The sequence below is a fragment of the Globicephala melas genome, chromosome 2 (genome assembly GCF_963455315.2).
Source record: "Globicephala melas chromosome 2, mGloMel1.2, whole genome shotgun sequence".
In the NCBI taxonomy this organism is placed as follows: Eukaryota; Metazoa; Chordata; class Mammalia; order Artiodactyla; family Delphinidae; genus Globicephala; species Globicephala melas.
In genome coordinates this window covers 115,669,585-115,694,391 of record NC_083315.2, presented here as the reverse complement: position 1 = coordinate 115,694,391, position 24,807 = coordinate 115,669,585, and the positions used below count along the sequence as shown (strand labels likewise).

Below are 24,807 nucleotides of genomic sequence, written 5' to 3'. Positions count from 1 at the left end.
TTAACCACATAGGAGTTTCTGTGATGGTATCTGGCTCTTGTTTCAGTTGAAAATTTCAGAGCTTCCAGAATTTTTCTTCTTCCATCAAAGCTATAAGTATGCAATGCTCAGACCTGATTTTTTTTTTTTTTATTAAGCAGAGAATGGTTCCCACGTTTACTTCTCCTGCTGGATAAAAATAGCATCATGGCACTACCCTGTATTGTTCCTCTGTGAAGATTCCCTCCGAAGTATTGACCAAAAGAGAGGCCAGGGGAAGGATAGGGGAGGTCTCCGTCAGCAACTTACAGTTTGTGAGATGACCTCTCTTCAGGGCAAGAACTGAGGCTGACAGCAAAATGAGAACTTTCCAGCAAATTCATTGTAACAAAGCATAATGTGAGCTCACTAGGCACAAAAATAGGCAAAAAGAAAGTGACTTCCACATAAGACCTAATTAAATACTTTGATGTCAGGAGCAGAGCAGGGAGGGGTGGAAAATCAAATCAGACCAAAGTGAAGGACCCAAATTCAAATGGAAAGAAGAAATATTTTTCTCTCTCTTTCTTCCTCCCTTTCTGTGTGCGTGTATGTCTCTCTCCCTGTCTCTTTTCTGTCTCTGTCTCTCACCTTTTCTTCCTTTGCCATTGAAGGAAGAATAAGATTCAGGAACAATGGGTTGAAAATTCTTCAGCCAATAGTCCAGTGACTTACTACTGTTTATAACGCACAGAATGTCACAGGCTGTTTTGCAGCCTTCCCAAGTTGGTTTGTTAATAACAGGAAGCTAGCACTTCTCAGTACAGTGGATCAGCTACACGTGAAAATAAATGCAAAAAACCTGGAGGGGAATAGCAGCAGACCGAGAGTAGCCTTGATTTAATTTAACATTTGGGGGTCCACACACAAATGAGCATTTTAGTAGGCTTCATGGTGGAAGTTGCTGTCATTTGTAAAATATTCTGGCCAATTAGCTAATAGTGTGCTTGGATTTCTCCTGTTTTGATACAGTAATACTAAGTACATTGTGAAGCCCAATTATACAAATCATCCCCATATGCCATACCAGTCTTTCTTTATGAACTGTGTTTATAAATCCTGTGTGAGGAAATGTGTACTTCAGCAATTTAGACCATGTGTAAAAACATAGCCAATGGGATTGTCAAGAAAACAAGTTCCAGCCTAGGAAATCCTAATGTGTTCCGCTGGAATAACAGGAGGGTGCCGGGGAGTGCAACGCTCTGCTTAAATACATATTGCTTTATAGTGTTTAACCGACTTAGGGGCTTACGCTTCCCTTTCTGTTATTTTATTCTTCTTTTCTTTTAGGATCCAACCTTGGAGTTTCTGAGAAGATTTGGGGTTGGTCTTCTCTCGGGCACAATAGCCTCAGTCATTAACATCCCTTTTGATGTTGCCAAAAGTAGGATTCAAGGGCCTCAGCCAGTTCCTGGAGAGATCAAGTACAGAACCTGTTTTAAAACAATGGCCACGGTCTATCAGGAAGAAGGGTAACACATTCTTATTTTAATAAATGTGCAAGACTGAAGCATTGCTAAAACCATATTGTACTTCCATTTTGATGAGAGCCATTAAGCCCTCCTGAATTGGGTGTGTGTCTGAGAAGCTCTAGGGAATAGATGAGAAACTTTGTGAGATAACACAGTAATGAGATGTTGGCAAAACCTTCTTACGCCATCAAGAAACATAAGCCACGATCATTCAATATACTGTATGTTTGTCCTAGATTGCCAAGGTGAACTTTTGTTTTTTTTCCCAAGGTGAACTCTTTGCTTGTCGGTTTGCACAGTATGCTATTGCATATAATATGCCCTGTTCCCACGTGGGCAGGAGAGTAATTGTCTTCTGACTATACATCTAATCAAAATGTCACCTAATTATATTCTCCTGAGAGAATTAAACATGAGAGTTCTGTGAAGGTAGTTTTCTTTTAAGAATTTAAAGTATGTGCCTTTTTCTACTGTTTTTTTTTTTTTAAGTCTTACTTTCGTCTCTTCATCCCTCCTCAGCAGGTCTTATTCTCAAGTAAGCAAGTAGTCTTTTATTATTTTGATCTAAACTGCATCGTATTTCCTTCTGTGAGGACTGCGTTTATGGTCTTTTAAACTCAATTCCAAGAGTCATTTTGTCCATATACACAGCTGTCTTGAAAGTAAGGCCTGTCTGGATAACAAAAACCATCTCGCTGATGAAAGTCCTATTTGCGATGGGACAAGATCAGCATAGCTTGGGTATTAAAGGATTAATTCTTTCCTCTCATCCAATTTGCTGCAGAGAATACTTAGCCCGATACTGTCTGTTTTGGGATTTGAAAATTTTTCTCAAATGACTTTTCTGGGTAAATGCTGGGTCAGCATCTCAGTAAAGCTGAGGTACAACTGCATTTTGTTTTCAGAATAAGAATGTTGCTCTTTCCCTTCCGGTTCTAGCATTTTAGCTTTGTATAAAGGCCTGCTTCCCAAGATTATGAGGCTTGGACCAGGTAATAATGTTTTCATTAATTATATCCTTCCTTCCTTATTTCTCTAGTATCCCTTTTATCTTATTTTTGTCTATCTGTAACACAACTAAAGTTTGTCACACTGTGAAACATGGAAACCTTAAGGATAAAAAGTTGTCTGGGAGTATTCAAGACACTAAAGGCGTCCATTAGAAACGTTCTGCTTTTGTTTATAAGGTACTATTTGTGGCCTTACTGGAGGCTAATAGAAGCCAAAGCCCACCTTAAGTCAATCGGAAAGGATGCACAGCCAGTCGGAGTTTGAGTCGCTTCTGGCTAAAAGGGAGGATTTTTTACTGAGTGAGGGGCCAGCCCAATAAAACTTTCCCTGTGCTTCTAGTTCATTCTTGCTCCTGCCTCAGCTTCGCTTCAGAAGGAGAAAAGGAGGACAGCTAGTCTCCATGAACAGCCAGTGCAACTCTCCCCACTGTCGCCTCTGGGAAGCAAGAATGGAGAAGCTGCAGCCTGGCGCTCACCTTCCTAGCTCCTGTCAGCATGATGGTGGAGGCTCCTGGCTCGGGGCCTTACCTCAGGATGCCAGCCCACAAAAAGCCGGCTGTCATTCCCACAGGGAGAGTCAGCTGCCTCTGTGTAAATAGATAAGAAAGCAACTGCTGCAGACTCAACCACCTGGGCAAATAGTCTTGGATTATAAGCAACCTTGTGAATAAGTACAGAAGTATGCACTAGACCACACGTATTATTTTACCAGGCTACACTCACCTTCTTAGACATCCTGGAAATCTTCCCCAGAACTGGCCCCTACTCCTCCCCTTTCTCCCTTTCCCAATCCTCCCTTTGAACACTGATGTCCCCTTCCCCTGCCACACTCACACACATGCACATTTACCTTTAAATCTCAGCCCAGTGAACGAGCATTTCTGCCAATGTGAGATATAGAACAGCAGTCTGTAAATTGAAGCTCGTGAACAGTTCATACTTTTGTATATTTTGAAAACACTTCCACAGTTCCCAATCCATCTGTCCCAGCCTTTCTAGGCATTTAAGCATGGATTTTTGCTTCACATTTGAGATTCAGACCTGCCTTCTATTATTGGCCCGTGTGTCAACACGACCCCAATGACAAAGAATATTGATTTTGTGCCACTCTCTCTTCAAGAATGTGGTATTTTTCCTTCACCACACAGTATAAACCTGCTAGTAGACCTAGTATTAGAGAAAATCATAGGACTGGCCCTAATCCAGCTTTCTCAGGACGGGATGGGCCTGAAAAGGGAGAGCGATCAGGGAGAGTTTAGCTAAAACGGTAATTGACTGGAACCTTAATCCAAAACTCTTAAATAATATGACCCCAGGTTTTGTTAGAGGCTTGCAAATGTTTGGTTGGCTTTTTAAGTGTTTTTTGCATGAGGTGTCCTGAGTTGCTGTGGTGTTAAATCCAATGAAAGGTGTTCTTGTGAACATGCTGTCCAGGCTAAACAAAATTGTGAATAACTGGAAATCTCATTCAAGGACATGGCCTCCACTCTCATCCCAAACATACAGGTCCTAGCAACCTCAAAGGAAAGAAAGGTGTAGAGAGAAAGGTAAGACTTTTGAGTTAAGGATAAGATTTTTTCGAGAGAGAGAAAGAGGAAGAGCGAGAGACAGTAAAAAAGAAAAGAAGGGTGAACCTGGCATTTTCATCCTTCGTTCTAGAGAAGCATCCCATCTTCTTTTTTTTTTTTTTTTTTTTGCGGTACGCGGGCCTCTCACCGCTGTGGCCTCTCCCGTTGCAGAGCACAGGCTCCAGACACGCAGGCTCAGCAGCCATGGCTCACGGGCCCAGCTGCTCCGCGGCATGTGGGATCTTCCCGGACCGGGGCACGAACCCGCGTCCCCTGCATCGGCAGGCGGACTCTCAACCACTGCTCCACCAGGGAAGCCCCCATCTTATTTTTATAACAGCCTTAGCAGCTCTATGTGTCTAATGATCAGGACCTCCCATGAAAGAAGAACTTGAAGTCTGTGGTTTAAACTCCAAATATCACTAGGCTGCAAACCCGATTCTGCGTGTTCTTGTCTTATATGGTGAACAGTTAATAAGAGTAAACAGAGCAATTACATACATATTAACAACCCTCCGTAGTGCATCCCTTTTTGTTTGCCAGAGCCAGTAGGGCTACAGCAGCTGAGAGGGGGCTATTAGAGTATCTTCAGGGGTTAAAAATGAAAATTACAGGCAGATAATTATCTTTGGTATAAGGTTACACAAACAAGTGTGGCCTGTAGATTAAAAAATATATATATATGGTAGTGTGTACAAAATAAGATCAAAATCAAGTTCTGTTTCTTTCTGTCAGAAGCCAGTCTTCTGTTCGTGCAGCCAAGTCTTCTCTAAGTTGTACTCTGGATATCTGTCCACATTTTTTTAAATTGGGCTTTACAATGTTGTGTTAGTTTCTGCCGTTTGTCCACACTTTGATTTTGTAATATTGTTCACATAGACATGAAAGGATTGAGAATATCTTAAAGGGCACAGGATATGTGCTATTTACTGCATCAGACAGAACACAGAATCATCCACATGCAAATGCTTCTCCCGACGTCTAAGTATTCAGCAGCCTCAGTGCTTGTTTTCCATATCATAGTCCTATTGACATATTACATAGCAAGCCCTTTTGCAGCCAGTTATATAACTCTTCTCTTCCAAGATAAATGATGGTCTTATGACACTCAACCCCGACTACCAAATTTTCAAGTGCAATCCGTATATATCTGAGGCAGATGAAAGGAATGAAGGCAACAAAAATCTGAGGCAACAAAAGGAGGTTGAAAGCTAGCTAAGTTTTGAAATACAGATTTTCAAAGTACTCAGAAGCTATTTTTCACATTGTAATCCAGTCTGAAAGCTGTAAGAGAAAACCAGGCTCTTCTATCCAGCACCATCTTAGAGATTTCCTTCTTGAATGCGACGACAACAATGCTAATTATAAACTGAAAAAGATAAATCCTTTGCCTACATATGACAAATCTGAAGGTTGCAGTTTGCGGGAAAGCCACATGCCCTTACATGACTAAATGTGTCTGTATTTACTTACTTTTAAAAATTAAAAGTGCCTGAAAAAGAATCTGATGAGAAATGATGAAAGTTACAGAAACTCATGGGGAAAAAATGTAGTTAGAGACTCAAGATGGTCTTGATTTCGCTCTGAGAATTTTCCACAGTAGTTTTCTGTGTGTTGGAGCTTGAGAACTGATGATTCTGAATGGCTTCTGCCTGATAGGCTGCATCGGACTCCAGGGATTCAGAAACCCAGTGGGAAAGACAGCACGATTTCACAGGACTTGGGATAAAAACCAGCTCTTTTCTTTTCTAGGTGGTGCAGTGATGCTGCTGGTTTATGAATACACCTATTCATGGCTTCAGGAGAACTGGTGATTGCCTACAGAGTATTTTTTCCCCCTTGTGATAATGGATATTCATTATACAGCACCATGAGAAGAAGAGAATATCGATCAGCTGAGCTGATACAATGATAAATTATAATTATACAACTATACACAATTATAGAGGGCAAAACAGTTTGTTCAAGAACAAAACCTATTTTGATACTTCAGAAATTATCTCTAGACAATTAGAAACTGTTGTTTTGGTCAAATCCATAAAACTGTGAGAAGAAAATTACTACTATGAAGCAATGAGGTATATAAACTGAATATAGAAAAACAGCATGAAATCGGATCTATTTCATAAAAGCAATATAAATTTTGTGACCTATGTTCCTCTTACAAGGCTTCACAAGGAAAATTCATTGTGTTGATGATTATTTTCTCCCAAAAGGTTAAGAAGTGCTTAAAAGGGAAAAAAAATTAAGCCAAAATGTAAACAGTTTTTATAAGGAATTAAATTCTTCCATAAGTGGTATTTAATGATATACAAGGAAGATATTTCTAAAGTGTATCAAAATGACCTTTTAAAATTTTATGTTAAAATGTGAGTTTGTTGGTTTCTTTTAGTAATAATACTCATCTCAGCTATATTTTCCTAAATCTACTTTATATTTTTCACTGTTGGTTAATATTTTGAAATCATGATATTTGAAGTCTTTTATGACAAATATAAAACATGAAATTATATTAAACTACTTTCCCTTTGAAAACAAGTTTTAATGCTGAAATATTTTCATGCTAAATCACAAATTCGAACCACTCCTTGGGCCCGTTTGTGCTATCTGTATTTGCATCAAATACCTTTGTTCAGAACTCTTACCTATGCCATTCTTAAAAATGATGTTGAGAATAAAACTAAATTTCTAGATTATTAGTTTTAAGTGACGGCTTCAGGTGTGAAGTTGACTAACTGCAGTGTTAGAATAGGTATTATGAAGGGGAAAATGTTTCAAAGGAGAAGTACATTCTTAGCACTTCCAAAGATTCCTGTACTAACATGCACTCGAAAAATTATCTCCTTGGCGTTGATATAACCAAACTTAATTTTATATACGCATCCTGAAACGATGCTGCTTCGGTAGCTCGAGTCAACAAAAATATCTGCATGTTCTAGATGGCACCCACTCTTAACCACTACAAGATATTCCTACCATGAAGCTGTGTCACTAAAACATTTTGAAAATAAAAAATGAAAGATAACATAGTAATTATTACTCTTTATTAATTTAGAGCATTTAAAGTATAAAAATAAAGGCTTTTTGACATACTGTATATACATACACAGCCTTCGGTTGTACATCCTTTCCAACGTGTTTTTTTAATTTATATTTCAGCCCAGTATTTAATGAGGGTCGTTAAAAGTAGGACAAAACAAGAGAAATAAGAATGTGTCTGTTGTCCAACTGCATTCTATCCTTCAGGTAATACTCTTGCCTTCTGTGAAAGAGAGCACTGCCTGCATAGAGGCCATGAAATTGAACCTTTAACCTCTCCATGTGGATGGGATGGAAAAGGATCTCTGAAGCGTGCATTTGCCAGGTTAAAAACAACACTTTTACCCCCTAAGAATCAGAAGAAATATGTCAACAGGAACCAATAATGTTTTAAAAATCAAACCACCCCATATCCCATCCCACTTTCCTTCTCTCGTTTTTAAAAGTAGCTTTAAATCATAATGTGCTTTAAATAGCCAATTGTATTTGGGCTTTCTCTTTTTCAATTTACTCCATGTGAATTCACTGTTGCTAAGAAAAAACCTAGGGAAAAAAAGAAAAGGAAAACTTTCATACTATTAATATTAGATTTTTAACGATACAAGAACCAGAAAAATATATAAATAGCATAATAACAAGAGATTTCTTAATTTAGATAAAGAAAATAACATTTAGCTATGTTTCCATACAAACAATTGATATTTTTTAAAGACTCCTAATAGCCGCCTAAAAACATCTGATAAGGAATAATTCTGTACCTTATGTCAGTTTTTCTGCATGGCAGGAGAGTCCCTGTACAGTGTGGTTTTAAAGTCTCCACCAAAATATTGGACTGGTATTTTGTTCCATTCGGTTTATAGTCTATTTTCTCACCAGACTGGGAACTCCAGATGTCAATAGGAGCTTTACAAGATCAAAGGAAGACTACGGCCCTGAGAGTTCATCTGCTTCTTCTGCTTATTCTTCTCCTGAAGTTATAATCCTGTTTGCAGCACTGAATTTCGGTTGCTTTAGAAATAAATGCAGTTCAAAGCTCTCTATGAGATATCTGCTGCTTGAAAAAAGCAGTTCCTCGAACATAGCTTGTGTGTCAGAAATCTGCTTACTGTTTATATCCTGGTGATTTGAAAACCTAGCTAATCTAGCCATCTGAGTTTTAGATGAGGCCATGAAACCGATGTGACAGAACTGGATTGCCATGTGGGCTGTGCACAGCACAGACCAGAAGAAATCAAAATCACCTAACGAATGCATCTTTAACATCCATATCTAGTGATGTGCCCTGTTAGTTATTGCACAGAATTAATACCAAAAAACACGCAATATATTAATTTTCCAATAGATGAATTGTACCAATGTTTTAAAAACGTATTTTCAAGCCTATATTGCCAAGCAGGAAGAACTTTCTAAACAGAAGCAATTAAAACTGTAGAATTTTGCCCAAGAAAATCAACTGTTTTAAAATACAACACATAATCACATGCACACACGCACACACATACACACACACACACACACACACACACACACACACACACACACACACACACACACACACACACACACACACACACACACACACACACACACACACACACACACACACACACACCCCTCAGCTCTATGATTAACACTAAAGTGAAAAACAACTTGGTTTAGAAAGATCTATCAGTTAAACTGTGTCCTGTAACTCCAGAAATGAATAAAGGAAATTTTTAAAAATTAAATAGCATTTGTATTTCTAATACCACCACCAGTTTACCTACATGTGAAACATGCTTCTGTACAACAATGTAAACTTCACAGCAAGCCATTTTTACATTCATTAGAGCAGAATTTTCCATTGTCTTTAAATTACAACGTAATTTTGGGCTGAGACTGCTGAACACACAGGTAAGCCAACAATAACAGTACAATTTAGTTTCACAGTGGTTTTCTTAACATAAAGTTCATTTTAAGTGTCTTTGCAAAGCATTTCACATTAAACTTAAGTTTCTAAGTGACTTCCTGTAGAGCCTTGTTCAGATATTTTCCACCCTCTTGTCTTTATATGCTTGGCATGTGTGTTGTTTGATTGGGATACAAAATGGGAGACTGGCTTGTTTTATCTGTGTTTTGAGTCCTCTGTTGTAGAAAGAAAATGTCCTTCATGAGATGTCGAAGCCTTCACTGCACACACAAAATCTGGGGCAAGTCCAGGTCCAGGAGCCTGAGCAGCCCACCACCAAACAGAGACAAAGACATTGCCGGAAAGTCACCTTTGCAAAAAGAAAGGAAAAAAATAGAGAGGGGTGGGGGCAGGGGAGGGGCCTATCCCATGGAATGAAAACACAAATGCACCAGAGTCCATATTTACAAACTAATAGAAAGTATAAACATTATTGTATTTGGAACCAAGTCAAAACACCAGGAGGAGCTAAATTCAGATATTGCTTAAGTTATACATATATTTTCCAACAAAATATGCCATCTGTTAAAAATAAACAACGGATCACTCAAGTCAATTATTGATTGGTTTCCTAATGATGAATTAAGGATTATTTTGTTACCTTATTTGATTAGAGGGTGTAGCATAACTTTTTCTATACCTATTTTATTGATTTTGCAAAATCTCAACAATTGCACGTTTCAGAAGTTCAGGTTGATTTAGAATAAATATACACATGTGGTTTTACCAAAGACTAGTTTTAAAAGTTCCTTAAGCCCTTTGAGGGGTGCAGGTTTCTTCACTATGTTAAAACAGTGTGTGGCCAACACAAACGTCTCGTTCAGTCCTTAACATTGCTTTTGTTTTTAACTCCTACAGTCATGTCAGGTGTTCTGTGAGAGAGAAGTTATGGTAAGAGATATTTAAGTGTCATCAGCACAGAGGATGTGAGTCCGTAAAGCCAGCTTTCGAGGCAGGAGGGTTGGAGGGCAGAGGGGTGGGATCCGAGACCAGGGAAGAAGGGGAGGGTGTGCTGGGGGGGGGGACGGGACTCGGGTGAAGCTGCGGCAGACGGAATCTCCCATCAGAGTGCGGAAGCCGTGACAGAGTGGCTACCTTCTCGGGCTGCCTGCATTCCCTTGAACGCCAGCGACGCGGGAATGTCACAGTTGTGGGGGGAAAGTGGGGTGCCACTGGCATGTTGCCACCCGTGTCCAGCAACATAACCAGAAGGAGCAGCGCTGTAGGTCATGTAAGGCGACACTTGGGCTGGGGTAGGATAAGGAGCCATGCTGGATGCTGACACAAAACTGCTTACAGCTGGGAGACCATTTGGTGCCTAAGAGGAGTAGGAAAAGAGAAGAGGTGAAAATAATCACATTAGAGCGGTTGACATTTCACGAGTTCTTAGAAAGAAGCAGAATGTCAGTTCTGAGTAGTAACAATATTCTGACCCTACTTTCTGATTTTTTGTTGTTGTTGTTTAGACTTGACTCTTTTTATATTCTAAATGCATTCACAGTCGTGCTACTTAAACATATTCTTTCCACAAAGATTTTGAGGAGGCTACAACCAGAAAATTCACAGTATTTGCTTTTGCTACTTGGAATTACAGGAAGGAAATGCAGGGTGAGAAAAGAATTAATTGTGATTAAGTACTCTCAGAATCCATTCAGCTCTCTATCTGCCTTTGTCAACCCTCTCCATACTTCAGTTTTGTTTGACTCTTTTGTTGAGGCATTTGTGAAGGGCCTGGTTGGTATAGCTTTCATTTCCATTAAAGAAGGGCAGAGTATGGGCTGTCACTTTAGAAACTCAAAATGAGCATGACCTTTGTTAAATAAAACGTGGGCCATATTTTAAAACCATGTTGAAAATGCTTGTTGGACGAAGGGCATGCAAAATCAGGCAGTTTGTCTAGAAGGGTTCTTTAATGACAATTGGGAGTATATTTTCCAGAGCTATTTTATCAAAAAGGAAACTGTCAGAATATAAAAGAATCGCATATGCATGGTTTTGAAATTGGAAAATTTGCTTGCTAAGTTTTAGGGCCCTGTGATCTGAATTTTTAGAAGCCACATGGATAAATCTCTTGAAATGAATTTAAATGTAAAATGTTAGTTTGCAAACAAAATGCAGCAACGCTGGCAGGCAAGTCTGCCTAGAAGCCAGTGTTCTCTTGGCAACCAATAAATTATTGTTGGTATCGTTACTATTAACAACACCAAGAACACCCTGATTTCTAATCCTCATTCTGGCATGAATACTCGGCATCCTTCTTCAACTAACTTCATTTTTCCCCCTGAATTTCTACATTGTTGGGGCTTCCCTGGTGACGCAGTGGTTAAGAATCTGCCTGCCAATGCAGGGGACACAGGTTTGAGCCCTGGTCCGGGAAGATCCCACACCCGGCAAAGCAACTAAGCCCATGCGCCACAACTACTGAGCCTGTGCTATAGAGCCCATGGGCCACAACTACTGAGCCCGCGTGCCACAACTACTGAAGCCCACGTGCCTAGAGTCCATGCTCCACAACAAGAGAAGCCACCGCAAGGAGAAGCCCGCGCACCACAAGGAAGAGTAGTCCCCCGCTCGCCGCAAGTAGAGAAAGCCCGCACAGCAGCGAAGGCCCAATGCAGCCAAAAATTAATTAATTAAATTTTTAAAAACATTTCTACATTGTTTAGAAATAAAGAAAATCCTTTTTCCTGGTAGTGATGTGAATAAATAAACATATCACCATATTTCCTAATGAAACTATATGTAAATAATAGAAATATTATTCATAAAACCAATTTAAGCCTTAGAGGTAAGAAAAGCGGACATATGTTGGATACTTTTTCCAATTCAATTGCAACACAGAAATTGTTTTCTAATTTAATTCATTTGGTTATTATTTTCACTTCCACATCTATGAGAATGCAACAGTGAGGTCTCAAAAATGATTTTCTCAATTTAGAGTAATGCATGGAGTAGAATATATACATGAATGTGATTTAACACTACTTGTGGATTTCTGACAAAATAAGAATAAAAGTAGAGGAGTTAGCTTTGCGTAGTTCTATAAGAAGACACACCTCATGTTCTTTTTGTCAGAGTGCTTGTTCTTTGAAAAATGGGGAAGAGGAAAGGAAACTGAGGTTTCCTGAATCTGTCCTATGTCCCAAGCACTAAGAAATATCCAACATATTTTATCGAATAATTGGAACTGACAAATTGTATCTCATTTTAACCTATTGAGTTTATAATAATTACAAGATAATTTATAATGAGTACAATGCGATGTTCAATTGAAATTAAAATGTGTTACAAAAGATGATGCTTTGTTTTTTAACAAAGAAGCCATTGCACATCAATGTTGAATACAAATGAAATATTATCCTCTTTTTATACAAAATATAGATTAAGGAGTTTAGCCATTTACCCTATAGGCCAATCAGCAAGTCCATGGCCATGTGTTAAAAGAAATTATCATCCCTGTCTGCTGCAGGACCCTCTGTAGCAAATCATGCTACTCTTCCAGACAATTAAAAGATAGATACAATTTAATTTCAAACTAGAGCATCTTTTCTGGTAAAAGATTCTTTCCTCTTCTAGAACCTGATTCTCATTCTTAGATCCTAATTCTGTTCCTTAACTTCTAAAAGAAACTCTTTTTCCTTCTTTCTGAAAATGGCTCATTAGAAAATGGCTCAAAAAAGCTACACTTTAAGACTCTCAACAGATGAGTATGAAGATAGACAACTGTCAAATTGCAGAAGAAATTTAGCATTGCATAGAGATTTTATTTCTGATCATTATTATCTAGAATTTTCCCAATAACCTAAGAGAAATTAGTTTGGAAAGGGATTGTTCCACTTCAGTTATGGAAAGGTGTTTGCATCTACATTTGGCCTCTTCCATTCTAGCATTAATTAATATTTTATACTATTTGTGCCAATGTGCACCAAGAATCATAAAATAAGAATGTTAAGGTTGAAATTACTTTTAAAATAATGAAAACATTTGCTCAACACTTTCCAAGTACATAGGTTAGATTATTCCCTATAATACAGAAACAGCATATTGTTTAGTAATACATTAGCAGAAAAAAATGTATTGGTGAGTTCTATTTTTCATCACAGCTAAGTTTTTCCTACTCATTCTGTTTTCTTTATATTTTTTCTATCATTCAACATTACATTTCTCTCTGAAATACTTGCTTTGTTATTGTCCCTTTCCCTTCCTTACACCCTTGCCCTTGGAACCACTGCTCTCTGATATGACCCCTTTATTTGGGGCTCTTCAGCCATTCTGATGTAATGTCCACAATCTCTTACATGGGTCCACTTCTTTTTGGAGATGTTCTCCCTGAGATGTTCTCCCTGAGAAGCCAGGCTGGACTAGACTCTCATTTTAGGTAATGTTCCTAGGATTTGGGGGGAGGGAAAATGTTGGATTTAGGCCCCTGTTACCTTCAGATGCCTTACTTACTCCATAACTACATTTGTTTGTCAGGTGTAAAAAACACTAAGAGTTCTTTCCAGATTTGTCCATTTTCTATTAAGGCAAACTTGTTTTTCATGCTATTAGTCCTATTAGTATGAAATATTTCAAAGTTCTCTAAAATCTGCAATATATTTAGAGTCATTTTAGTGATGTGGGCCCCTCTGTACTGCAGAAAGGAAAGTTGGGAAGGGAAGCTCAGAGAGGTTTGACATCCTCGTCCTGTAGAAAAAGGCAAGGGGAGGCTAATAAAGTGTTTGCTTAAAAGAAAAAAAGAAATCTTTAAACAGTTTAAAAATAGCTCTTAGCTTTCCCTCAGGTTTAATTATGACCTAGATTTGGGGTGGAAAAGTTTTGTCTTAATTTCCCTTTTTACTTTTAAAGTTCAGATTTAGAAATTTTTAAAAAATGGCTTGAGCAAGATAAGAGAACAAGCATGCTTTAACTGAAACGTACCTGCCACCTTCACTATTCATTCATTCTAGTAACTCAATAAACACATCAATTTTCTCACTATTAATTTTGAAACATGACATTAGTAAAAGGTATAAATCTCTACCAGGTAAAGTAATTGTTATTTATGATGCAATCACTGAAAGAGTAAAATTTTCCACCACAAAGGAAAACAACTACAGGTAGCATTGATGTTTGTTTATTCTTTCCAATAAAAGAGTACATGACTTAAAGTTCCCAAATCTGTTTAATGTTTTCAGTGAAGGGCATGTAATTAATCTGAAAAGCTAGTTAGGCTGAGTAGAGACTACCAAATATACACCATAAATATAGTGGGAGCAAACATGCTAAATTACTCTATTTAATTGGATTGTAAATATGATTTATAAATTGACCAACATATGGAATCCCCAGGGAAGAGTAAACAAATTTTCCAAATGAAACCCCAGCAATGGGCATGTAATGGAAATCTCATTTTTGAAAATGACTTTACCTAAAGATTCCATAAATAAAACCTCAATCCATCAACCCCTTTTTCATGTGGATCTTCCATGAAAGCCCTGAGAATCCTTTCCTCTAAAGAACTGTACAAGGGTCCTCCCTAAGGCAAACTATCTTCTACCTAATGTTGAGAACGAGATTTATTAATACAAAATAAAATAGACCAAATTGTATACCCTGGAAAAAGTAAGTTCCTTGCTCTGTTGAATGTTTCTAGAAAAAGATGTATTTTTATCCCACTGACATTAAACGAAAGAGTCCAGAAAAAATACATAAGATGCAATGCAGTCTAGTTAAGGCCATCACAAGAGAGAATGAAAGTATGAGTTTTCATTGCATTTGTTCTAAAATGTTAGAAATACAGATTTGCCAGTTTTCAAAAATATTCTTAAGTGAATATGTCGAGAAGCTATAGTGGCAGAGAGCTAGACTGTAAACAATTTGAGGACAGGGACTTGTCTTTAATCATCTCACATCCCCACAAAATGGGACACATTATAGGCGTTTCATAATCATTTGTATACTTAAGTTAGTGCAGCCTTTTGAAAGCAAAAGATGTGTTGCTCTTGCTTTTAAAAAACAACAGAAAAAAAAACCAAAACTGGGCACCCTTTATCACCGAACAAGCATTACACTTTAAGTAAAGCAAAATGAGTAAAGCTGTTGAAAAGGTCAATAAAAGTTGTAACCTAGCTATTTCATTATTTGATTTATGGTCATTCCATTTATTCCCCACCCCCACCCCCAGAGAAAATGGAAATGCATTAGTATCCAAACACTTGTGACCGTGAAAAACTGGTATGACAACTGTCTGGCAATTAGATGTTATAGACTATTCTTCAGATGCTGGTAGTTGTCTACTCAACATTTTTTCTCCTGAAGAAAATGCAAATAGCAGTGCCAAGTCTTCTATCTACAGTCTCATCCACTCATCAGTTCTACCTGGTTCTTCCCTTACGACAAAATCAGTTTACCTTGGCCTTATAATAAAGTAGGTTCAGCCACAAATAGAGATGTGCTTCACCTAGAATTTCAACCTCGAGATCATAAGCAAGAAAAAGCTTCAGATCTGAAAATAAACAAGATTCTCTCTCTTTTTTGGTGAAAATCATTTTTCTGACTGCTGTTCTACCCTTCTTAATTCGTTATGCAATAACCTAGTAGAATAAATCTGACGAAATGATGGTTGTAAATATGGTTTCAACATTCATCCAAAAGGATCTTAATTATGGGTAATTGCAGATCTAAATGTCTCTAGGTAATGGAAAGCTGCTATTTAAAATGTTTTTCTAAACTTTATTTTTCCAAAATGTTATTAAAATTGATGTAGCCTTGAAAAAAATTTAAATTGCTTTTTTTTTGTATTTTATATGACACATTTTAGCGATACATAATCATTAATTTTGTTTTAAAACATAGTTAAAAGTTAATCAGGTCAAAGAATATTTTTCATAATAAATAACATGAATTTCAAAGACTATTGGCATTTGCCTAAAATTGCATTCTCTACAAAATTATAAATTATTTAACACAAAGTTAACTTTGTTTGATATGAAGAAAAATCCATGGCAACTTCATTTATATTTTCACAAGAACAGTGTGTCTGCAAGGACAGCCAGTCTGTTAAATAATGCACTAGAAAATTATATTCAGTATGCTGAAATACTATCTTTATTTCAAATACAATGTATAAATGAATGTTTCATAAGAATTTCAGATTAATTTGTCTCCAAATTAAACTCTTTTCACATCTCATTTAACTCTGAACTTTTTCATAAATTCAAGTGTTTATAGACTATTCTCCATTCCTGAGATCTCAATTTGTAGCTAATTTTATATTAAACTTGCTGTCTGAGTTGACGTATACTACCCCAAAATGAAGATACTCAAAGATTATAAATCTGCCATTCAGATGACTTTAATTAGAGTACCAGATATTCATTTTTTTCTGAGAAAGCATGCCCAATTATACAAAGAAAATTTCAAGAACTATACAACTGTTTATAAACTGTTAGAATGAGGCATTAATTCACTAAGTACCACGTATAAGGGTAGATCTATTCCAACCTCATATTTCTCTGTATGTTTTTGTTTTTGTTTTGTTTTGCCATGCAGTTGCATTCAAGAGAGGTTTTACAGTTTCCACAGAAAAGGACCAGCGATTAGGAACCAGAGGACATTATTGTCATTCAGAGTTAGATGAGATTAAAGAGTTCTAGCCCAATATTAAATGTGGGTGAAAAAAGCCAAAATAAATATCCTTTTTCTCCTATCCTCAAAGATAGACAATAAGGACTTCAGAATGGCACTATAAAATATCAACTGCAGTGTAATATTAAAGTGTACAGTTTGAATATTCTAAACTAATGTTTTAAAAACAAGATAGATGTGTGCATAAGGTTCTAATTACTAGCAATCGGGCATCTTTCTTTGCAGTTTAAGCTGAAAATAGAAACTCTAGATTACAGTAATCAATAGAACCTATGATCAGTTGTCAAGTCAGCCCCTCTGGTAATTTTACAGGTATATTCTGACAAAGGATTATGCTCTAAATCCTATAATCCTGAACCCTTGATTTCCTCCTTTATATACTAAAATGAAACTGAGATTATATAATACTACACTATTTAATAACAACCATAAATGCACTAAAAGTATTATGTGCAAAAATTTTGACAATTTTTTTTTTGCCAAAGACTTTCAATTTTTGTTTATAATACAAATAGAGAAAAGTTTTACCTAAGTTTACACTAGGGTTGTGGAAATGGACATATGCTGATAACATTTTGAAATATAACTTAAAAAAAATAAAACTACCCTTTGAATATTTGTAGGAGAAATGCATATATGTATGGAATACACACACACAACACACATTTGCATCTTTGTTTATGAGCAAGTTTTAATGTATAATTTTACCCTCAAGGAAATCAACATCTAAATTCCAAAACTGCTCACAAAATGACACAGTCTAAGTGTATGTGTCTACTTAGCACACCTTCAGCATTAAGCACTATTTTGATAATCATAATAGAGTAGCTACTGATTTAATTATGCACAGAAATTTTTCAGGTTTTGATATTTTACATCATTTGTATTGTCTTGCTACATGGCAATGCAGAAGATTAGCATATTGCCATTAAGAACTTTCCAAACGAAAGTTTGATACAAATGTCTTTTTCTTCTGCAAAAAACTTTTGACTTGTCCTCAAGCATTTAGAGCAATACTTATTTGGCCACTTATTTAAGTTACTTACTCTTATAAATCTGATAATTAAGTGATTTGATATTCACTGTATAAAATGTAATGGATTTTTAATGTTCAGAATATGCAGGATAGATTACTTGACACAGTGTTTTATTTTAAATTGATTAGTTTCATTTTGAAGTGTATGTATTAACTAACCATTTCTAAACAAGATAATACACTAGGTCTATAATTCAAAGGAGTAAAAATAAAAGTAATCATAAAGATTTTTGGATTATGATGCTGCTTTATATATAAACTGGGTTCATCAACTACATGTGGGAATTAGAGACCTTTATTTTCAACTCTGTACTTCACAATGTTATTCCAGGAAATGAAGACCTAATAAACATTACTGAGCACCAATTAAATGCTTACTACTCTGTATACTAGGTGCTTTATAGATGCTCTTTTGTTTGTAACAAAATACCTTGACACTTTTTGACTATGAGCTGGCTGACCAAAGTATATTCTGACAAAAGAAAAAATTTCTTGTTTTTTGAGGCAATCTCTAACGCCATTTCTATCAGGGTAATATTTAATGAATGCCTACTATGTGCCCTATAGTTGCATTATCTCATTGAAATTTCACATCTATTATTTCCCTGTTTTATAGATGAAAAAATGGAGTCTCTAAAAGGTTAATAACTTGAGTAAGTGGCAATGGTGCCATTGTACGTAATGCCTCTTCTTTATGAACTACCTGCTCTTCTGTGGAAGGTAGTGACAAACTTTCTTACAATTTCTCTTTGGCATTCTTTACGGTAGAAGGAGATTCAGGAAAGGGACCCTCCTTCCTTGCTGCTATTTTCTGTGATATTTGTCATGGGAGAGCTACTAATATATATGGGATTCTGTTTTAACAAAATAAGGGAGGGAAGAGGAACTGAAAATGGGGTTTGTTAGGGAAAATAAAGACTAGGATTTTTTTTCCCAATTGAATAAACGTTGCAAGTCCTATTGTGCTTACAAAGTTTATTTTAACAGATAAGAAAACATTAAAAGTTTTAAGATTTCAAAATAATAAAATGAAAACTGGGTATTTTGAGGCTTTGGAATTGGAGTTTGGTATGAAGAAATCTGCAAACCTACACAGGTCTGCTCAAATAAACCTTACGCTGCTTTAAGGTCCAGGTTTGTTTTTGTTGTTGTTTGCTTTTTTGAGAGCTTTGAACTCCTGACTCCACCGTGGTGATGAATATAGACTCAAAACTCCTGGGCTTTTGTTGTGGTGTTGCTTAGTTTTTCTCAAAGGAAGAAAAAAAACACGGGTGTTTTAATTTTTCTTATGGAGAGTCGGGGGAGGGCGAGAGGGAAAGAAAAATTAAACGGTCCACAGCCGGTCCGTATAATTTGAGGTTTTCTCACTAACCTCCCTGGGGAGATTACGACGTGACCTTTAATCGGGAAATGGTAACTACGCAGTTTATCTGCTTGTCCTCTCCTCGCCGTCGCAGGACCAGCCACGCGCGCCCGTTCTCTGGGAGCCGCGGACCGCCCGCGCGGGAGGAGCCGCAGCGGCGCGCCCTGGGGCGTGCAGACCGCTCGTCCCGCGCGCAGCTGGGAACCCACGGCCGCTCTCCCGGCCCCTCGGAGGCGCCTTCCCGGGTAAGTGTACCCCGACGCGAGCCGCATTAAAGGCTTCAGGCGCGACCTCCCCGCGCCTCCAGCGGCCGAGCAGGCCCGGAGGCGCTTCCAGGGCCGCGGGGGTCGAGGCCTCACTACGCCCTCGCGGGTCCGGGCCTCTGTCCCGCCCCCATTGCCCCGGCTTGGAGCTCGTGGCCGCCACGGGGAGTGGACCTGGGCCTCTCCTCGGTCGAGGTTCCGAGAGGGGCCCGGGGCCTCCGTCGCCCGAACCCCCGCGGCCCACCCGGCGGGGCCCTCGCGTCCTCACCTGAGCGTACTTGGCTTCCTGCTCCAAGGGCCCCTTCTCCAGCCCGTTCACCGCGTGCGGGGCGGCGGCGGGGAAGTTGCTGCGGCCCAGGCTGCTCCACTCCTCCACCTTGGGGCTGTGGTAGGGGGAGCTGTCGCTCACTCCTGGGGAGGAGGAGAGGGCGTCAGGCTGGAGGGCTAACCGCGCGCCCCCTCCTGAGACCGGCTGCGAACCCGCGACCCGCGAGCGTGAGGGCTGCGACCTCTGCCGTCCCCCTGCCCTCCGCCTCCCAGGGGTGCGGGAATGGCCCCTCCGGCCGGGAGCCCAGGGCTCGGCCAAGGTGACTTGCCTCGAAGTAGGCCTCTCCCCGCCCTCTCCCCCACGCCCGCGGGAAGATACGTTTTTCTTTTTCATCCGGCCTTTGATTACCTCCTCCTGTCCTCGCTCCCCCGGGGAAACGAGTGGAAGGAATCTGAGAATTTTCCCCCAGTTTTCCCAAATCGGGGAAAGAACCCGTGAAACTGGATGCGCCGTTCTCCCCATTCCTAAGCCACGGTCCCAGTCCTGACCCGGGGTCGACTGGGGTTCGACAAAAATCTGAGACTGGTGCTAACTGAAAAGGGAGAGAGGGTCTCCCAGGCCTAACCGCGCCTATGCTGGCTCTCAGAGACATCCAGAAAAGTGCTCACTGTGCTGTGGAGATCTAGTACTTCTGTCAACAGATGGAACAAAAAACCTGCAAAGTCCTTTGCAAACAAATAACTAAAGGATGCCCACAATATACATGCAAAACATAGGTGCACAGGTTTCTGCCTTCCGTATGTGCCTACCTTGTGTGAGACTACCCTTGATGCTCTATCTCTACACGTTAAATACATGAGGTTATGTGCATATGACTTAAAAAATAAATACTACAGTTACCACTGTAAATGCCACCAGTGTCAGTGGTAAGGTTATAGGTTTTCTTTTTCAATGAAACAAAAGGTTAGGATAATTAAAGTATAAGTATTTTGGAAAAGAAGTAAAGCCGTCAGCTATCCTTTATGTTTTTAATAGAGATGCAAAGAAAATTACGGGCGTAAACTGATTACCACGATACCTAGAGATGTACATATTGAATCACTGGCATCTTTAAGTGAGCAAGTAGAATTTTAAAGAGAAGATATTTGAAAACTATGAGCAGTTGGTCTTTGGGACCCATGGGTAGAGGACTGAATGAAGTTTGACAAAACTACTACAACTTGATTTTAAATACTTCCATCTGATACAGTGCTTCAAAGGGGCAATCATTTTGTAGAAACGATCATTGGTAGAACTAATCATTTTATATTCACAGACTTGTCAGAAAACAGGTTGTTTAAAGCTGGTATCCAGAATCAACAACATGTAGAATGAAGAGTTGCTCCTCTCCATAATCTAATACTTTTTCAACTGACATTTGGTCTGATTGTAGGCTCCCTAGGGAAGAAAAGTTTTCTTTTCAACTCTGTCAGTCTTTTTTCACTATGCCTCCCCCTCTCCAAATAATTAGATTGTGTTCCAATTTGCACCAGGAAACTGTATTTTGGCCCAGAACTGCCAGTCTCTTCTTGCCTTCCCAGACAAAAGGCAATCGGTGGGCACAAGCCTGAAGTTATCTTAAGAAATTGAGATCCCCCTGCGTGCCCCCATTTCTGCTGATCTCACACTTTCCCATGAACCGGGGCTTCCTTTAAGTGTCAGTGAGGTCAGTTTATCCTATAAATCAAGGGCAAACTCTCTTCAAATAAAGCTCCAACCAGCTCCGAACAAGACAAAACCAGGCTCTTAGAAGGATCTTGTAAAGTCACAGTCAGAAAGCAAGAAGATGAGAAATCAGGGCTATGCTTTAATTATTTAAAAAGATAATTGTGCCAATGTGGTGGCAACCGAGAAAGGCAGGAAACAATTAAAGGAACTATTTCCCCTTTTCCTATTTAATTTTTCCTCTGCTCTTTTTAAACTTCTGGCTGAGAAATTAAGAAGGTAGGCTCTTTATCTCTGCATTATTTAAATTCTGCGTCTAGGGCATTTTTTACTTTCTTTTCTCCCTACCGAGGAAGAAGTTAACGCTGTTTTTGTTTTGTTTTGTCCCGTTTTAACAACGCAGTAAAAGAAAACAACCTCGGGTCTCCTGCGGAAGCCCGACTAAGCACAGGGGCTCGAGGAATCGTTCTTAGCGAGCAGAAAAGACACACCACACGCAAGGTCAAGGGTGAGAAAGGAAAGGCACCACTGAAAACGTTCAGGGACTAGATGTCCACTCACATTCCCGGGGACTGGGGGACCCTAAAGGGAAGCGGCAGGCGCGGGAAAAACGGGAAAGAACAGAAAAGAGGACAGCATGAAATCGCGTGAATTTTCTCTTCATCACAGCAGTAGTTGGTGCCACTTCCTAAGACATATATGTAGTGAAATCTGTTAAGGTATAAAGTGTCGGGGGGGGGGAGGAGGAGGGGGGAGGAGGGGGAGGACAAAGAGAGAAATAAAGCAGAAAATTAGTCCCAGAATGAGCAATGCTGTAACACGCAAGTTACTAGTAGTAACTTCAGGACCTCCGTTTCCGAGGAAAATGAAGTGAAGCATAAGAATGAAACCAATTAGGTGACATTTGAACTTCCTGCCTGAGCAAATTTGGTCTGATTGCCAGAATGCAAGAAGAACACTGCAGTTTCCACAGGGTGCCCGACTCCTCGCGGCCGCATCTGATCCCCAAACAAGCTGCCCGCAGCAGTGTCTGCAGCCGGCAGCCCCACGCCTGCTCGGGCCTCTCCGGCTGCGCCCCAAGTCCGGCCCCGGCGGCGCTCTCCAAGTGAGCGAGCTGGTCTGAGGCTGCGGCGGCGCGCGAGGCGGGGGAGGGTGGAAAATGCGAACCATGTGTCGGGGATGGGGGGATGCTGTGGGTCTGGTCGTTTGAGATGAGGCAGTAGACTGCGTGTGGCAAGGAAACGAAGGGCATGAATTTCACGTTAATGAGATCAGGACACCCCATGGGAGGGCCCCTTACGTTCCCAAAGGAAGAAGCCTCAGGCGGTGGGATAGACGCGGGCCCCCACGGAGGCCGCAGATACAGAGACCCCAGAGAGGCTGCGGCGGGAAGCTCTGCACATACACACATCCGGTCCCCGAGCCCTTACCTTGGTCGGTGATGGAGCGAATGCCCAGGATGTCGGTGACGGAGTGGGAGGAGGGCCAGGTGCGCGGCATGGCCACTGAGCCGGGGATGGCGGGCACGCCGGGCGGCGTGGGCACCTTAGCCGCGGCCGCCGTGATGGGGCTGGGGTACGAGTAGATGTGGTTATAGGGCAGCGCCGGCTGCGGCGCCGGTTGGTGCTGCTTGTATGAGTCGTAATGGCCCTGTTGGGCCAAGTTGCCGATCTTGTTGCGCAGGATGCGGCTGATAGAGCTCACCGAGGGCACGTTGTACTTGTCACACACGCCGTCCGCCAGTAGGCGGTCCCGTATCTCCCAGGCGAAGATGCCGGGGTCCCTCTGCTTGTAGGTCCGGATGTGCTTAACCACAGTGGGGGTGGTGACCCGAGGCTTGCTGCCCCCAATGGCCCCTGGCAAGATCGAGCCTGTCTCATTGTAGCGCGCCAGGATCTTGCTGACGCAGCCGTGCGAGACCCGTAGCTGGCGGCTGATGTCACACGGTCGGATGCCCAGTTGGGCCAGCTCCACTATGCGAAGCCGAATGGCGTTGGGCAGCGGCCTCCCGTTCACGAATACTCCTCCCAGCTGGTTCACCTCCCCGAAGGCTGGCTCTGCAAAACGAACACATGGTGCGCGGGGACGCGCATCCGCAGTTTGGGACAAGCGCTTGCCACTCGGCCTCCGCGCGCGTCATGGGACAAGGCGGATACACCCGCCTCGGACTAAGGACCCGGGCTTTCACCAAACCGTAAGGTCCCCGAGCCTTGAGGAACGGCTGCAAATCACCGCGGTCGAGTCAGACCCTCCTCCCTCATTCTGGCAGTGCCTGAGGCCGCTACAGACAAATGTAGTGGTGAGACGCAGGGCCTCTCCGAGTGCTCAAAAGTCTCCGAAGCAGGCGGGGAAATCGGTCTCGACGCCTGCAAGCGGCTCCTTCTCGCCTACTCGGCGCTAAAGTCCTTGTGCCGCTCCCCCTTGATCCCCAGCGCCCCGCCTTGGGACCTGCGCAATTAGACAGTCTAGTCTTTTTTTCTGGTTGGCGTTTTTTACCCCCCGCCCCGTGTCTGCGTGTATGTGAAACAAAATTTGGTCCGCAACTGGGACCGCGGGGCTTGCTGATGCAACCTCTCCCTACTCTTGAAATCAGAAAATGGCATCAACAGCAGCAACCCAGTAGCCCGCGTTCAGACTGAGCTGCTGTGCGTCGCTGACCCTTAGCGTGTTCCTACAAGTTGTAGGAACACGAGCAAAGTCAATAAGGAGAGTGTAAGCGCTCAGTGGTGCGCGCCCTCGCGCGCCCTCCCTCCCTCCCTCGCCCGCTCGCTCCCTCCCTCCCTTCCCGGTTCTGACAGCGTCCCCCGCCGCCACTCACCCATTGCTCCGAGCAGTACACCAACCGGGCCCCAGCTCCGCACTCCCAGAAAGAAGCTTTTCGCGTGGCCTCAGTGGCCCGGTGTGTCGCTCCCCCGGGCCGCTGGTGCCTCCGCTTCTCCCCGGGAGGAGGCGGCGAGAGTGCAAAAGGAAGGAGTAAAAGGAAGTCTGTGCCCCGATGAAAGAGGCTTGAGTTCTGCATTTCAATCTAAGCAGCAACGTGGGCTGGGCTGAGCGGGGCCGGGCGGCTCCGTCTATCACTCACTAGGGACACGCCCCCAAAGAGGAGGGCCCGAAGGCAAGCTGCATGCTGATTGGTTTGGTCCGTTGAGCGACAGCACAGTCCGGGAAAGTCCTTCCGCTGTCTCTTTCAATCTTGCTCAGCACCTGGGTGACTAAATACAATGAAAAGAGGTGTTTGACACCTTCCCAGGGGCAGCGCAAACAGACAGCAAAGTCAGGCTGTTAAAAATGCTGAATAAGCAAATGAAAGCGTTTGGTCTGAATATGAAAGACTCGAAGGGAGAAGGGGCTGAGAATACTTCTTTGGGGGAAAGACGGACATCTCAGAATTTAACTTCAAACTCTAGGTGGGAGGTGAGCGCCACCGTCTTTGATGGTGGTGATGGTGAGCGTTCTTAGAATAGCCTGTCCTGTAAGCCTCGAGGGGAT

At 41.1% G+C, this 24,807-nt stretch overlaps 2 protein-coding genes across 2 annotated transcripts in view; one reads left to right on the top strand and one right to left on the bottom strand.

Moving 5' to 3' along the window:
* Window positions 1-8,450, top strand: part of SLC25A21 (solute carrier family 25 member 21) — a 529,502-nt gene extending 521,052 nt beyond the window's left edge. The window contains exons 9-11 of the mRNA XM_060293607.1: window positions 1,309-1,490; window positions 2,430-2,482; window positions 5,821-8,450. Coding sequence (XP_060149590.1) covers window positions 1,309-1,490; window positions 2,430-2,482; window positions 5,821-5,882 — 297 coding nt within the window. The 3' untranslated portion in view covers window positions 5,883-8,450. The remainder of the gene's footprint in view (window positions 1-1,308; window positions 1,491-2,429; window positions 2,483-5,820) is intronic.
* A 1,668-nt stretch (window positions 8,451-10,118) lies between these two features.
* On the bottom strand, window positions 10,119-24,140 carry PAX9 (paired box 9). Its single transcript, XM_070045038.1, has 4 exons — window positions 24,137-24,140; window positions 22,749-23,375; window positions 19,615-19,757; window positions 10,119-10,373 (listed from the first exon to the last, which is right to left on the bottom strand). The coding sequence occupies exons 1-4, from the start codon at window positions 24,138-24,140 to the stop codon at window positions 10,119-10,121; spliced, it is 1,029 nt and encodes a 342-aa protein (XP_069901139.1).
* Between the last annotated feature and the right edge of the window lie 667 nt (window positions 24,141-24,807).

Coding starts and splice junctions, on each gene's coding strand:
- PAX9 (XM_070045038.1), bottom strand. Junction 19,758..22,748: donor TCGCTCCATCACCGACCAAG/GTAAGGGCTCGG, acceptor CCTCCTCCCCAG/GAGTGAGCGACAGCTCCCCC. Junction 10,374..19,614: donor AGGAAGCCAAGTACGCTCAG/GTGAGGACGCGA, acceptor TACTCCTCTTAG/GCACCAAATGGTCTCCCAGC.